Source organism: Elgaria multicarinata, chromosome 7 (assembly GCF_023053635.1).
Source record: "Elgaria multicarinata webbii isolate HBS135686 ecotype San Diego chromosome 7, rElgMul1.1.pri, whole genome shotgun sequence".
NCBI lineage: Eukaryota > Metazoa > Chordata > Lepidosauria > Squamata > Anguidae > Elgaria > Elgaria multicarinata.
In genome coordinates, this window is record NC_086177.1 from 70,610,069 (window position 1) to 70,624,046 (window position 13,978).

General features: G+C 42.1%; 1 protein-coding gene across 3 annotated transcripts in view; it reads right to left on the reverse strand.

Annotated features, from left to right (window-relative positions):
• Positions 1-13,978, reverse strand: part of ASPH (aspartate beta-hydroxylase) — a 134,838-nt gene that overhangs the window by 8,259 nt on the left and 112,601 nt on the right. For all 3 annotated transcript variants that reach the window (XM_063130776.1, XM_063130775.1, XM_063130777.1), the window contains 3 exons: positions 10,441-10,576; positions 5,175-5,266; positions 3,351-3,484 (listed from right to left, as the gene is read on the reverse strand). In XM_063130776.1, coding sequence (XP_062986846.1) covers positions 3,351-3,484; positions 5,175-5,266; positions 10,441-10,576 — 362 coding nt within the window. The remainder of the gene's footprint in view (positions 1-3,350; positions 3,485-5,174; positions 5,267-10,440; positions 10,577-13,978) is intronic.

The following is a 13,978-nucleotide window of genomic DNA, read 5'->3' on the forward strand; positions in this document are numbered from 1 at the left end:
GAATAAAAGTGTTTGACTGGAAATACAACTGGGTTGACTACAAAGGAAGCCAGGAGCTGGGCACATGACACTCTGAGCAAAATAGGCCCCCACTTCCTCTAGCCCAGCTCAAACTCCTTTCATAATGTTGGGAACAAATATCCTTATAAGAGCAAATGGCTGTCACATTGACAAGTGTGGCAGAATATTTAAATAACGAATGTGCTGGAAAGTGTCCAAAAAATCTGGAAGAGGCAGCAGCAAGCACATTAGTAATTACTGAAAAATTCCTGCTCTCAAAATATTACACAGTAACTAGCTGATTCTCCAGAGAGTGCCTTTTTATGACATGTTAGGAAGCTGATTGGCACATGCAATTTCCCCCCTTTTTAATCCAATCAAAAACTGTGTTTCTACAACAGCAATATCAAGAGTAGAATTCTAAAATAGCCTTAGCAGGATTTGTTAACTGAAAAGCTCAGTTCTTTTTTATTGCTCATTAGCTAGCCAGGCTTTTGCATATACATCAAACTCAACCCCAAAACAAGAAAAATAAAGGATGTCAACATACAAGGAAATTAAACTAAGTGTAATGATAAGAAAATAAGAAATAGTTTAACAAACTGTTAACTGATTTGTATACTAAGAAATATTAATTAAAATAGCTTAACGGCCTATTTTATCATCTGTTGAAAGACTAAAATGCAATATTGCACCTTGCTTTTGGAGATTTTTCTTGTATACCTAAGACAGCCTTAAGCTGTAGTCCTATAAGCATGTATCTAAGAATAAGTCCCGTTGAACTCAATGGGACCTACTGTTCAGTAGACACATATGGGAGTGCACTGTTGGCCATCCAGGTGAGATTTCAGACTCAAAACGTAAAGAATTGGTAAAAGAATGTCAGACTTCTAAAAGCACAAACTGGAAACACTGCAGAAGCAAATGAAGGACACTTGAGGGATACTTTCTTCAAACTTCCTTAACTTCTCCCAAATAATGAAAAGTGTTTGGGGGGGGGGTATAGTGAAGAGAATGTTGAGTTCAGCTCTAATAAAATTATTTAACTGTATATTATTATTATTATTATTATTATTTATTTATTTATATAGCACCATCAATGTACATGGTGCTGTACAGATAACACAGTAAATAGCAGGACCCTGCCGCGTAGGCTTACAATCTAATATAAATGATTTTATTAAATATATAATATCACAAGGAAGAAAGGAAGGGAGCACTTAACTTTAGAGTATTGCTGTCAGTCATAAAGCCTGAGAGCCTCATCAGAGTTCCCAGGACTTTTTATGCAAATTAATGAACAGCCTTCAAGGTTATGAAGGAATATGTGTTGGAACACTAAGGACCGAGAAATTTGCCAGTATTATAGTCAAGTGGAATGGGGAAATGTGTAGTTGTAAGAATGAAGCAATAGCATCAATAATACTGTAGTTGTTGCATGGTTTACAGTGCAATCGTATCCATGTCTACTCAGGTTCAATGTGACTTACTTCCAGGTAAGTGTGTAAATGGCCAAATTTGCACCACCATTTAGGAAATATATGAAGATGTATCAATGGGAAACTCCATTGAAACTTGTTTTGGGGGGCCATCGGAAGGATGGGGTTGGTGAGTCCAGGACACACACACACACACACACACACACACACACACACACACACACACACACACTTCTTCTCACCCCCACCCCAGTGATCAGACATGGGGTGGTGTAGTTTGGGGAGAGGCTTTAACCTCCCCACCACCAGTGATCCTGATCAAGAATGTTGATTTCTTGCTGCTAATATCATTGAAGAAAAAGCAGTACTGATTAGGATTGGTGTGTGTGTATGTGTGTGTGTGTGTGTGTGTGTGTGCAAGGCTAAAGCCTCTATCCCTTTCCCCAGTGATTCCAATCAAAGGTGCTATTCCCCCACCCACCCCCGCTATTATTGATTGTTTTAAACTCGTCCACTCCAGGGATCTTAATCCAGACTGCTGCAGGGGAGGCTTTCTTTGATCTGTTCCTCACTGCCCACCTGATGACTAATCAGTTGGGTGTCAGGAAAAGTGGGTGGGGCACTCCAGGAGAGGGGCTAAAAGTTGCATGTGACCTGCCGGCTGCCCATGTGTGATTTGAATCAAACTATACTGGCCTTTTTATCGGAAAAAAAATTCCGAAGAAGGGTATGTTGGAACAAATTTTCAAACACAGTTTTGTTAAACAATGTGGGACGTTTTCTTCACTGTATGAGCTCCCCTTCAAAGCTTTGGTTGCTGCTGAATTTGAAGGCACACAGAACGATATGGGAATTCCCATCTGTCATAGTACGAAAAGTTATTTGTTTGTCATAATGGTATCATTTAGCTAAATAAACCATGAATAACATGGATATTTTACTGAACTTCATTTTACTCCTCTGAAAAGTGCTATTATGTAACTGCATTTCCAATCTATGTCATTGGCTTTTGTAGCTGGTAGGGACTCTAATGTTCCTGTAAATCAGCCTTCCCCGTCCTTGTGCCCACCAGACGCCCACCAGGATCTCTTCTCGATCCTCCCAGAATTCAGGACAAGGAATAACGGGCTCAAGTTAAAGGAAGCCAGATTCCGGCTGGACATCAGGAAAAACTTCCTGACTGTTAGAGCAGTACGACAATGGAATCAGTTACCTAGGGAGGTTGTGGGCTCTCCCACACTAGAGGCATTCAAGAGGCAGCTGGACAACCATCTGTCAGGGATGCTTTAGGGTGGATTCCTGCATTGAGCAGGGGGTTGGACTAGATGGCCTTGTAGGCCCCTTCCAACTCTGCTATTCTATGATTCTAAGGCGGCTGTAAATCAACAGAACGTGAGGTGTACGTGTGAGAACAGAATCCCATGAAACACGTTGCATGCCATATTTTGTGTTGTCCATTATATAACTATCCTAGAGAGCTATTTCTTACAGTATTGTAAGAAATGTCTCTGGAATGACAGCCTCTGACAGGTTTAATCGTTGCATAGTATTTATTAATAAATGTTACTTATAAGCAGGCTTTGGATGTGGTGGTTTTGGAGGAAGAGAGATAAAATAGCAGATAGGGGCAGCGTAACAAGTTACTGACAGGGCTTGTCAACCAGCCTGTCTTTTACTTGCTGTTGTTCTCTCTGGTAACCGGATTCTAACAGTTTTGCCAGCACCGTTCGGATTCAACCAGGCCCCACCTATAAATAATCTATAACCTGGCTCTATCCCTAATGAACCAGGTTCTGTCCTGGCTCTGTTTGCTGTGGAATGTTGCTTCTTAGCTCCTGCACCAGCTCTTAATGTATTTGGCTCTATTCACTATACAGAGGACAGGTAGGTGGTGATGGAGGAGAAAGATACCTGGTTTCTTCAGCACACCGAATCCTGCAGCCTTGTTTTGGAATCACCAAGCCTAAATGCATCCTCAGCCTGCAGTTAGTAGGTCCTGTGTGAGGCCAGACGTGAGTACCCGGGTGCATGACAGAATATTTGATCTGCAGAGAGAGGTACAGCTTTTTAAAAAATGAGCTCAGTTACGATAACATTCAGGAAATATCGGGCTATGTTTGCACCAATCCAAAATGACAAAGCAGCACTGCCATGTCTTCTTGTTTTAAGGTTCCAGGCTGTGCTTTCCAAGGCATTTGACTATGAACAGGCTGACTGAGGAAAAGGGCAGTGGAATTACTGCAGAGTAGATTACAGCAGCCTTAATTTTAGTAGAATCTCCTAGAGTTACTCTATATAAAAAGGACCAAAGTTTTATCTGTAAAAAGGAACATGTATTTACTCCCCTGATGGTTTTGTTTGCATGACACACTAACCACTGTATGATGTGTAAGAACGGGAACAAGCCACAGTCAGCCTTGGGTTGTGGTACTCCTCCCTAAGCCCTGCAGGCCAGGAGGAGAAGTTCAGAAGCTTTTGATTAGCTATGGCTTGTTATGACATCTGGAATATAACAAGCTGTGGTTAACGCTAGCTGTGGTCAATTTCAAACAAATAGTGGTTTCTCAAGCTGAATCATAGTTTATGTTACCCGCAATTCCAGGTCCAGACAAGATGGCAAACTGGTTAACTAAAGCAGGAGCGGAAGGTTCTGAACCCTTCCTGTTGGAAGGGGAGGAGGAGGAGAGAGTTGGTGGAGCATGCGAGACCAAGGTTTGCTGCAGCTTGTACATATTATGCTAAACTATGGTTTAGTGTGATGTGCGAATGCAGCCTATGTTACCTACAGTCAATTTCACCACCTAAACCAATATATCAGATCTATGGGCTAAAAAGAAAGCCCAACAACCCCCCTTCAACAAAGAAGGCACAATCTAGGAAACAAAATGTTACAAGGGAGACAGTAGAACAAACCTGACTTCGATGTAAAAAAAAATACACTCTGTTTGTACTCTGCTGTTAATTGCCTTGAACTTTGAGGAATGGTATAATCCATGTTACTTGCTAATATCTATGCAATAAGGCAGACTGACCCCCAACCCTCCACCAGGTTAATACATTTGAAACAATTTGTAAAAACTTTCATTCAAAATGCCATTATTGTAGCCCAGTTATCAAAAACTCTAGATCAAACCAGTTTACTGACAGTGCTCTCTCTGTAGTTAGGCTATTTCAACTAACCCCATTTGAAAACCACCCCTTTGTAGTCACACTTTTAATTATTCAAAGGTTTTGCAGGCCCTTCCAGCTGTTTGGATCAATTGTGCCCCTTCACAGTGAGAGAGACAATTATGTGCACTCTCTCACATTTGTAATTGGAAGTACAAGGGCTTGATGGAAACATATGTATACTGACCCCAGTGTACCCTTTCAGGGAGACAGGGCACGTTCATGGTTTTGAGGACCTTGGACTGTCTATAATAACTGACATTGCTACCTCACCTTTCAATGGCAAATTCTATTGTGACCCAATTTATAAACTCCGTGCAGAGGCAAACAGGAATGGCGAAGCTCACATCAGCGTACAAACTAAACTGAATCTACTGAATTGCTTGTCTTCTTTTTGCAATATCAATTATTCACTGACAGCCTGTATGACGAGCTTATACTTTTGTAGGTCATTATCATTTCTTTTTTACAGATGTCAATCTGAAGCAGAGACATACACACACACTCTTATATACATTTACCTGCATATATATACACATACACATGTATAAAACGATCAGTTAGTACCTGCCCTCGTCTGCATCCAGTGGCCTCCGGGAATCGTTCCAATAAGGCACACGTTTTGGGAACGCTGTTACAGGCTTTTTCATTTTTTCGTCCTAGAGTGAGGGGGAGAGCAAAATAACATAAGCACGGATCATTTAAATTCTAAGCACAAAAGGCTAATCAACCTTCAAGTTGTCCAGTTATCTGGCAGATTTGAAAACACCAAGACAATAAGATTTATAAGCAGAAGATATGTATTATGGGTAAGGGGGCGAAAAGCCACGCCATTATTATTATTAATTTATTTATATAGCACCATCAATGTACATGATGCTGTACAGAGTAAAACAGTAAATAGCAAGACCTTGCCGCATAGGCTTACAGTGTTGCGCTTGGCCTCTAGTGCCCAGGTGCTGAAAGCAGCAACAAACAGGTATCTGTCTCACCTCCTCTGCCTTATAGTGCTGGTGCAGGTACTACCTGGCCACCCCATCACAAAAACTTCCTGACTGTTAGAGCAGTACGACAATGGAACCAGTTAACTAGGGAGGTCGTGGGCTCTCCCACACTAGAGGCCTTCAAAGAGGCAGCTGGACAACCATCTGTCAGGTATGCTTTAAGGTGGTTTCCTGTATTGAGCAGGGGGTTGGACTCGATGGCCTTTTAGGCCCCTTCCAACTCTACTGTTCTATGATTCTATGATTAGCAGCCATTCACTAAAGCTAGGATGGGAAATTCCCCCCCTACAAAAGGCCATAACTGTTACTCTGCTAACCTAGGTGTGGCCACCCCTTTTTATCTCACTTTCCTCCTGCTCGCCACCCAGCAGGCTGCCAGGTGGGGAAGGTACAGAGAGACAGATGGCTTTTGCCAGAGGTCAAAACAGATCTTGCAGAGGGCTTTTGAAAGTATGCTGAGAGCTGCAAGAGCATACAGGACACACCTGGACATAAAATACAGCCAGTTTTAGCTGTGTACCTTATGAAGTGAATACAAGAGTGTGCAATTGGATAAAAGCCTGCCCCTGTAAATAATGCCAGACTTTACATTGTATGTGTCAGGACATATCTCTAAACCATGTGAATTATGGCATTAATCTAAAGTACTTTGGATTGTAGGGTGCCCTACAACCAAACACTCACAAATTGCTTTGTAAGACATCTAGGCCTGTACAAAAATACTCTACCAGTTCCAATGATTGAAAAATGTGTGACTTATCAGGTGGCCAAAATCTATCATGGGATCATAGAATCATAGAATAGTAGAGTTGGAAGGGGCCTATAAGGCCATCGAGTCCAACCTCCCACTCAATGCAGGAATCTTGGACTGCAAGAACACAGTGCTCCTCTCACTGGCATACTCACTTTATTGATTGATTGATTGCATTTATATCCCGCCTTTTTTCCTCCAAGGAACCCAAGGCGGTGTACAGAATCCTCCTCCTCCTCTGCTTCATTTTATTCTCACAACAACAACCCTGTGAGGTAGGTTGGGCTGAATGCCTGTGACTGGCTCAAAGTCACCCAGTGATCTTCCATGGCCGAGTGGGGACTAGAACCTGGATCTCCCGACTCCCAGTCCAACACTTTAGCCACTACACCACACTGGCTCTCAGGTGCAATTCCACTTCTGTATCTCTCCCTCCCTCCTGACAGGTGCAATTCCACCCCACTCCCCTTATCAGGAAATTCTTTTTTGTATTAGGAAACTTTAAATAGCAGCTGTCGGACTTTAAATCAGGACCATGGCAAGGGTGAATATCTTTTTTTTAAAAAAAATCCTTTATACCTGCATTGCAGTCACAATGAAAATCACTACAACCCTGCCACTGAAGCTCCCATTTGCATTGGGAAAGAAGATATCAATGTTGTGTTTGGAGCAGGGGTGGGTAACACATGGCCCACTGTGGCTGTATTTGTGGCCCCTTTGACCTTACTGCTGCCATGGCAGCGGCAGGAAAAGGCAGCAATTTTGCAAGAAAATGGCACAAGGGGGGCATGAGTGTTGCTTGGAAGCAGAATTGTCTTCCTAGGAGCACAGTACTGCTTGTAAGCAAGGTGTGTGCTTCCTGCAACACTTGTTTCTTTACAACATCAGCACTTTTTTGCCCACACAGCAAATTAAGTGGCAATTTTGTTGGTAGTGGTAGAGTCAGGTGTAGCCTCCATAGGGGGTTTAGGGGGCAACGCAGTCCCTGACCCCAAGACAATGCCCACTAGCAGGTGGTGGACTGGGAAGAAAACTATACAAACTGATCTCTTCCAGCAGGCCTATCCAGTGGAATTTTAAGATGCTTTTAGGATGTTTTTTACGATGTTTTTAACAATGTATATTATGTTTTAATTGAGTATTATGTATTTTATCGTTTATTGTTGTTCCCCGCCTTGATCAAAATGGAGTGGCGGGCAAGAAATAAATGTATTATTATTATTATTATTATTATTATTATTATTATTATTATTATTATTAGAACTAGGGAGATGTGGGTTCAAATCTCTAATTAGCCAAGAAGCTCCCTGGGTGACCTTGACCAGTTTTATATTTCTCTCTCTCTCTCTCTCTCTGTGTGTGTGTGTGTGTGTGTGTGCGCGCGCACAAACACACACACACACACACACACACACACACGAGAGAGAGAGAGAGAGGGAGAGAGAGAGAGAGAGAGATTCCCCCTCTCTTCGTCTTTCAGCCAAACCTACCTCACACAGAGTTGTTGTGGGAGAGAACCACGTATACCACCATGAGCTCCTCAACAAATGGTGGAATAAAATGTAACAAATAAGAAATGTTAAATTGTTATCCACCTGTCATCACATCAAGTGGTAAAGGGCTCATGATTTGCTCAAGGGGACAGGCACCATTATTCCGGACTAACATTCAGCGCCACATAAGTAAATTCACTTGTAAAGAGGGGTGCACCAAACAGAATTATTTTAATGTTTCCACATTTTCTTTTGCAACTGCGCCTCTAAAAGCATCCAGGCCTCACATTTCACTGCTCGCCTACATTAGAGTTCATGCTTTGCTTCATATTAATTTCAAATGACAGAATTGCATCTGGTGTGTGACATGAGGATACCTCTTCTTTGCCAGCTTACTTTCCCTCAGGCCACTTTATAATTGTGCATCACTCACTTTGTTAGGTTTAAAGCAAGTTCAAGCTTTCCACAAGAGAAAAGCAAAACATATATTCTGTAGACACATGTAAGAAAGCTGATTCTGTATACTATAGAGGATGCCGGTTTATTTTCCCCCAAGCTGCATCGGTGTCATGCTAAAGTCACAGAAAGGCCGTTTTGTCCTGTCCTCCCTCCTTTAGTGTGGTGGAGGAAGACCCAGATACCAGCTCCATACAGATCAGCCTACAAGCAGAGAACAACGGAAACAAAGAAGGATCATTTCATTTCATAGGCCCCGTTCAGACAACACACTAAACCATGCTGCTTAACCACAAAATGGTTAACGGAATGCATGCATTCCATTAACCGTTTTGTGGTTAAGCAGCATGGTTTAGCGTGTTGTCTGAACGGGGCCATACTCTTCTTTCAGAAGTTTAGAGAAATGTACAGAGGGCTTCTGGGCTATCTCCCACACAGGCTGACACTTGCTTAGCTTTAACAATGTGACAATATTATGTGCCCTAATGCCCATTTCTGAGCAGAAAATATAGCTTCAGAGAAGCCAAGAGAAGAAATCTCGTCACACATTGTGGAAGACAAACAATCCATAGTCTCGGTATCCAATCTCACCCAGGGAAAGGAGGAATTCCTTCCCAAGTTCAAAATATGCCAGTCACACCTTTGGCCTCTCAGGCTGAGTATGTTTCGGTGTTACTGTTGATGGTGTTTTGTTTAGTTGGCTGCTGTTTTTATTGCCCTATTTTTCTAGCTGCTCGTTTTATGTGTTTTGGACAGGCAGCTTTGTTTATATTGGCTTGGATCCTAACTTTTCTTCTGCGAACAGAGTAAAGTTCACATTTATGGAATGGACCTTTCCTGCCTCCCTGTTCCCTCTATAACTCCCTGGGAATGGTGTGGGATATAGTGCAGATGGAGGAAGAGGCTGACGAAAATAACCTCCCCGTCCCCAATCACATGAATGGAGCAGCAACTTAGGATCCAAACCATTGTATTTTAGTATATTGTGATGGTATCTTCCACTTGTAGGATGGTGATTAGTGGAGAAAGGGGAGGGACAATAATAGATTGGCAGATGTAAGGAATAAATAAACAAAACCAGATGGATCCTGAGCATGAGCAGCAACCTAACTGTTGGGCTCCAGAGCACAAAACTATGGCAGTCTTGGGTGCTTCAGGAGATCAAGTGAGGCAGGCAAACATACTTCTGGACCCTCAATGTTTCACAAGTCAAGCCTGATGCATAAATGCACGCACACTGTTCAGTGTCTTTATACTGTACACTTAGTAAGTGAATGTTATTTTTACATACAATGAATCACACAGCTGGATATGTGAACTGACACCGTTGATAAACCATTTGGGCTGACGTGAGACCAAATGAAAGCCTTGTTAATGGCCCATCTACAAATACGAATCAACCCTTGATGCCAATGTAATCAAGTAATGAACTTGCCCTTGTGAAAAAGAGTCTTCAGGCACAACAGAAATCATGTGGATCGTTACAGAATAGGGGATGAGGGACATGTAGCCCTTCAGATGTTGGAAGACTCCCATCAGCCCCAGCCTACAGTCCGGGATGATGTAAGTTGTGGTCAAACAACATCTGGAGGGCCACAACCCCCCTCCTGCCCTGTTTTAGGAGCACAACCCAGGGCTGTCTTCCAGGAATTGCATCATCCTGGAAGACAGCCGTGGGTTGAGCTTCCAAGGTCCATGCTCAGCAGAGGCCTACAGCCAATCCATGGAGCCCCTGGCCCTCCTCTTCCTCCTCCTTGCTGTCCCTCCCTCTTTGCCTGTCTTCTCTGAGATTGTGACTAGTGACATGAGCAAGGAGGAGCATCTATTTGCCTCACCTTCTCCCTCTGTGAGTCCAACAGGATTCAACATAGAGGAACAGGACAAGTGAATAGATTGAGGTGAAAGTGGCAAGGGAGGATTGTGGGCCCACTGAGAGGACTTTACCCCAAGGAGCCTACAAATGCAGAACCAGCACTGTGTCACTGGCTCTAGAATAGCCACCTGTTTTTGTTGCAGTGTATCTTAACCTCACAAAAAGAAATTCTTCAGCACTAAAGTTACAATTCTTCCATTTCGTTGCAATTGCAGCACAGGAGGGAGAGGGGAAGTGAAGGTAAGTGGTTACACACCTTGCTGCCACAAGGTAAACTGGCTCCAGTCTCCTTTTTCTCGCAAGTTCTCATCTTCAGGCAAAAAGAGTCCCTTTCCTCTGTCCATCACAGCAAGCCCTTCATCCCGAATCACCTTCCAGCTTCTTTCTAAGGACTGACAAGCCCAAGATAGCAAATAATTCATTCATTTTGCTCACATTTAGAGAACATTGTAACATCTACCTTAAAAACAAACACAGCAGCAGCAAGAAAGCATTCATCATTATTAACAAGTTTCACTTTTCAATTTTTCACCCAGTTAAGGATAAAAAAAAAACAAAAAACAAAAACAAGGGACCTCCATGTAGTTTCTCAGTTTCAATTACCATTGTATCATTAAAAAAAATTCAATAATAATCTCCAGCCACCTACCGGAGTGCCCTCCACTTTAATTTGCTTCTGATTTGCCTAAGGGGTATTAGCAGATCATTTTATACTATGAGCTAACAACAGTATTGATCGTCGCAGTCATAGCACAACAGCATTTTCAAGACCAAGCAAGTTACCAGAGCATTAAGAATATAGTTGGATTCCAAAACTGAAAAAGCACGACGTACAGTACACGTCTTTTAACTCTGTAATGATGTGTGAAATCTCCAGAGCTTTCCACCACACCCAACTGCAAGCATTTATTTAAGACTGAATATCCCACCTTATATATAATTCACCAACAAATATCATAACCAAAATAAGAACCAGCAAAAAATAAATCACAACACATTAATGGGGAAGATATCTTCTGATTTAATTATAGACTGCGTATTATATATATTATGACATTTTTTTCTGAATTGGGTGCTCATTGAAACCCTCCAGGAAACGAATGTCGCAAACAACAAAAGAAAGGAGTCTTCTGCTGCTGATGGGATGCCTAGATTATTATTAATGTATAATTGTTGTCATGGTCGTCATTTTGTAAATTGCCCTTACAAAATCCATAGTCAAGGTGATCTACAAAATTTACCAAAACAAGTTAAAGAAAAATGTAAAAAGAACTGGCAATACAAAAATAGCAGCTACAGTAGATTTTAAAAGTGTCTCCTCCACAGATACCAACTAAACCAGCACCAGGTCAAAATCCTTTCCAAAAATGAAATTTTTAAAAAATAAAGGAAGACTTGACCAACTCAGAAAGCTGATCAATGAAGAAGCTGTGTGGGCCCCACAGTAATTATGTCACCACAATGGGAAAGGGCCAACTCTGAGTACAACAAGGACTTACTCCCTATTAAACATAACCTGGAATAAAGTCTCTCTGGAAGACTTTAGGGACTTAGGTAGGTTTGTATGGTAGGAGATGCTATCACATGGATGTTGGACCCAGGCAAGGAGTAGAGAACAAACCACTTAGGTTTTGTGCATCATTTTGCCCAGAGCTAGTGATAGCTGGTTTCCGTCGGGACTGGTAGGACAAAAGACAGAAATATGAATTCCAATCTTCTAGAGACATAGGCAAAGTCTTTACTAGCCCTTCAGCCACCTGGGATTAAGCGACTGAAAAGCCTGGGGAAAGACCAGATAGCCTGATTTATACAACATGGAGGCTCTATTATTGAGCTATGGGCCTTCCTCAGGTATACAAAGAAATCTGCTGCAGGCTAATTAATTGAATCATACTGGTCAAATAAATTCCAGATGATTTTGAAAGCTGACAGTGCAGGATATAGCTTAATCGAACATGTTCAGTTACTTTGTTACTATGTTGATGTGACATACATGCTCAATCACTGAGCTATGGACTTCCTAGCATGGGACCTTTTCTAAATGTCAAAGTAACATTATTAGGAAAAGATGTGCAGTCACCTGCATTATTTATTTCCTTTTACTGCCAGTAACATTTAACTAGGAAAAATAATAATAAAGATACTTTTGATGTCCCTACATAATCTAAATAAGCGACTGAGGAGAAATGAGAATAACACTTATTTGCTTGCAACAATAATAGTTTCTGGTACAGCAGAAGCTAAAAGGGTCAAGGGAGCGTTTTTGCCCAGAAAGGTGGCCAAGAAATATTTTAAATAAAAAACAACAAAGAATATCAATTTACCACATTACATGGAACAGTTTTAGTAATGTAAAAGTTGTGCCTTCCTTGTATTTATTTATTTATTTATTTATTTATTTTATTTTATTTATTTATTTATTTATTACATTTTTATACCGCCCAATAGCCGAAGCTCTCTGGGCGGTTCACAAAAATTAAAACCACAGTAAAACATCCAACAGTTTAAAACACAATTACGAAATACAGTATAAAAAGCGCAACCAGGATAAAACCACACAGCAAAGTTGATATAAGATTAAAATACAGAGTTAAAACAGTAAAATTTAAATTTAAGTTAAAATTAAGTGTTAAAATACTGAGTGAATAAAAAGGTCTTCAGCTGGCGACGAAAGGAGTACAGTGTAGGCGCCAGGCGGACCTCTCTGGGAAGCTCATTCCACAACCGGGGTCCCACAGCGGAGAAAGCCCTCCTCCTAGTAGCCACCTGCCTCACTTCCTTTGGCAGGGGCTCACGGAGAAGGGCCCCTGTAGATGATCTTAAGGTCCGGGTAGGTACATATGGGAGGAGGCGTTCCTTCAGATAACCTGGCCCCAAACCGTTTAGGGCTTTAAATGTCAATACCAGCACTTTGAATTGGGCCCGGACCTGGACTGGCAGCCAATGAAGTTGTAAAAAGACTGGCGTAATGTGATCTCGCCGGCCAGTCCCTGTTAATAACCTTGCTGCCCTGTTTTGCACCAGTTGAAGTTTCCGGACCGTTTTCAAAGGCAGCCCCACGTATAACGCATTGCAGTAATCCAAACGAGAGGTTATCAGAGCATGGATAACTGTAGCTAAGCTATTTCTGTCCAGATAAGGGCGCAGCTGGTATATCAGCCTGAGCTGATAAAAGGTGCTCTTTGCCACTGAGTTCACCTGTGCCTCAAGTGACAGTTCTGGATCCAAGAGCACCCCCAAATGACGCATAACCCCCCAAATCTGGTTTTTGTAAGACTTATGCTGAATTCCATTAGATCATAGCCAAGGTACCATTTGGGTGCAAAGTCACTTCTTCCCTGCTGATGAGAACTCACTCCACAATACTGCCGGATGGTCCTGAATGGAAGCATAGCTGGGACTTATCTTCCAGACTTTCATCATCACTCAAGGTAACCATAACTAAGGGCCAAACTAAACATAATGTATGGCCCATGATTTGCCTTTGGGTGCTTGGTTTTTGTTTACTCTGTAGCCGGGGGGGGGGGGGCGGGGGCTGATCTCCATCCGGAACTTGGGAGGGCATTAAATCCCTTCTCCTCCCATGCTGCAGCCCCACAGCAATTATTTAAGGTACAAAAAAGCAAGCATGCAAGGGCCAGTTACATGCTAGCCATTGTAACTAGTTCAGCCCTAAGCCCACAGTAACCAATATTCATTTCCACACTGTTAAACTGAGGCACAAACTGCGTGAGAGTGGAACAGAATTGTATTTCTGAACAGAGGAGTGTCCTGTCCAGGGTAAATTGAGGTTA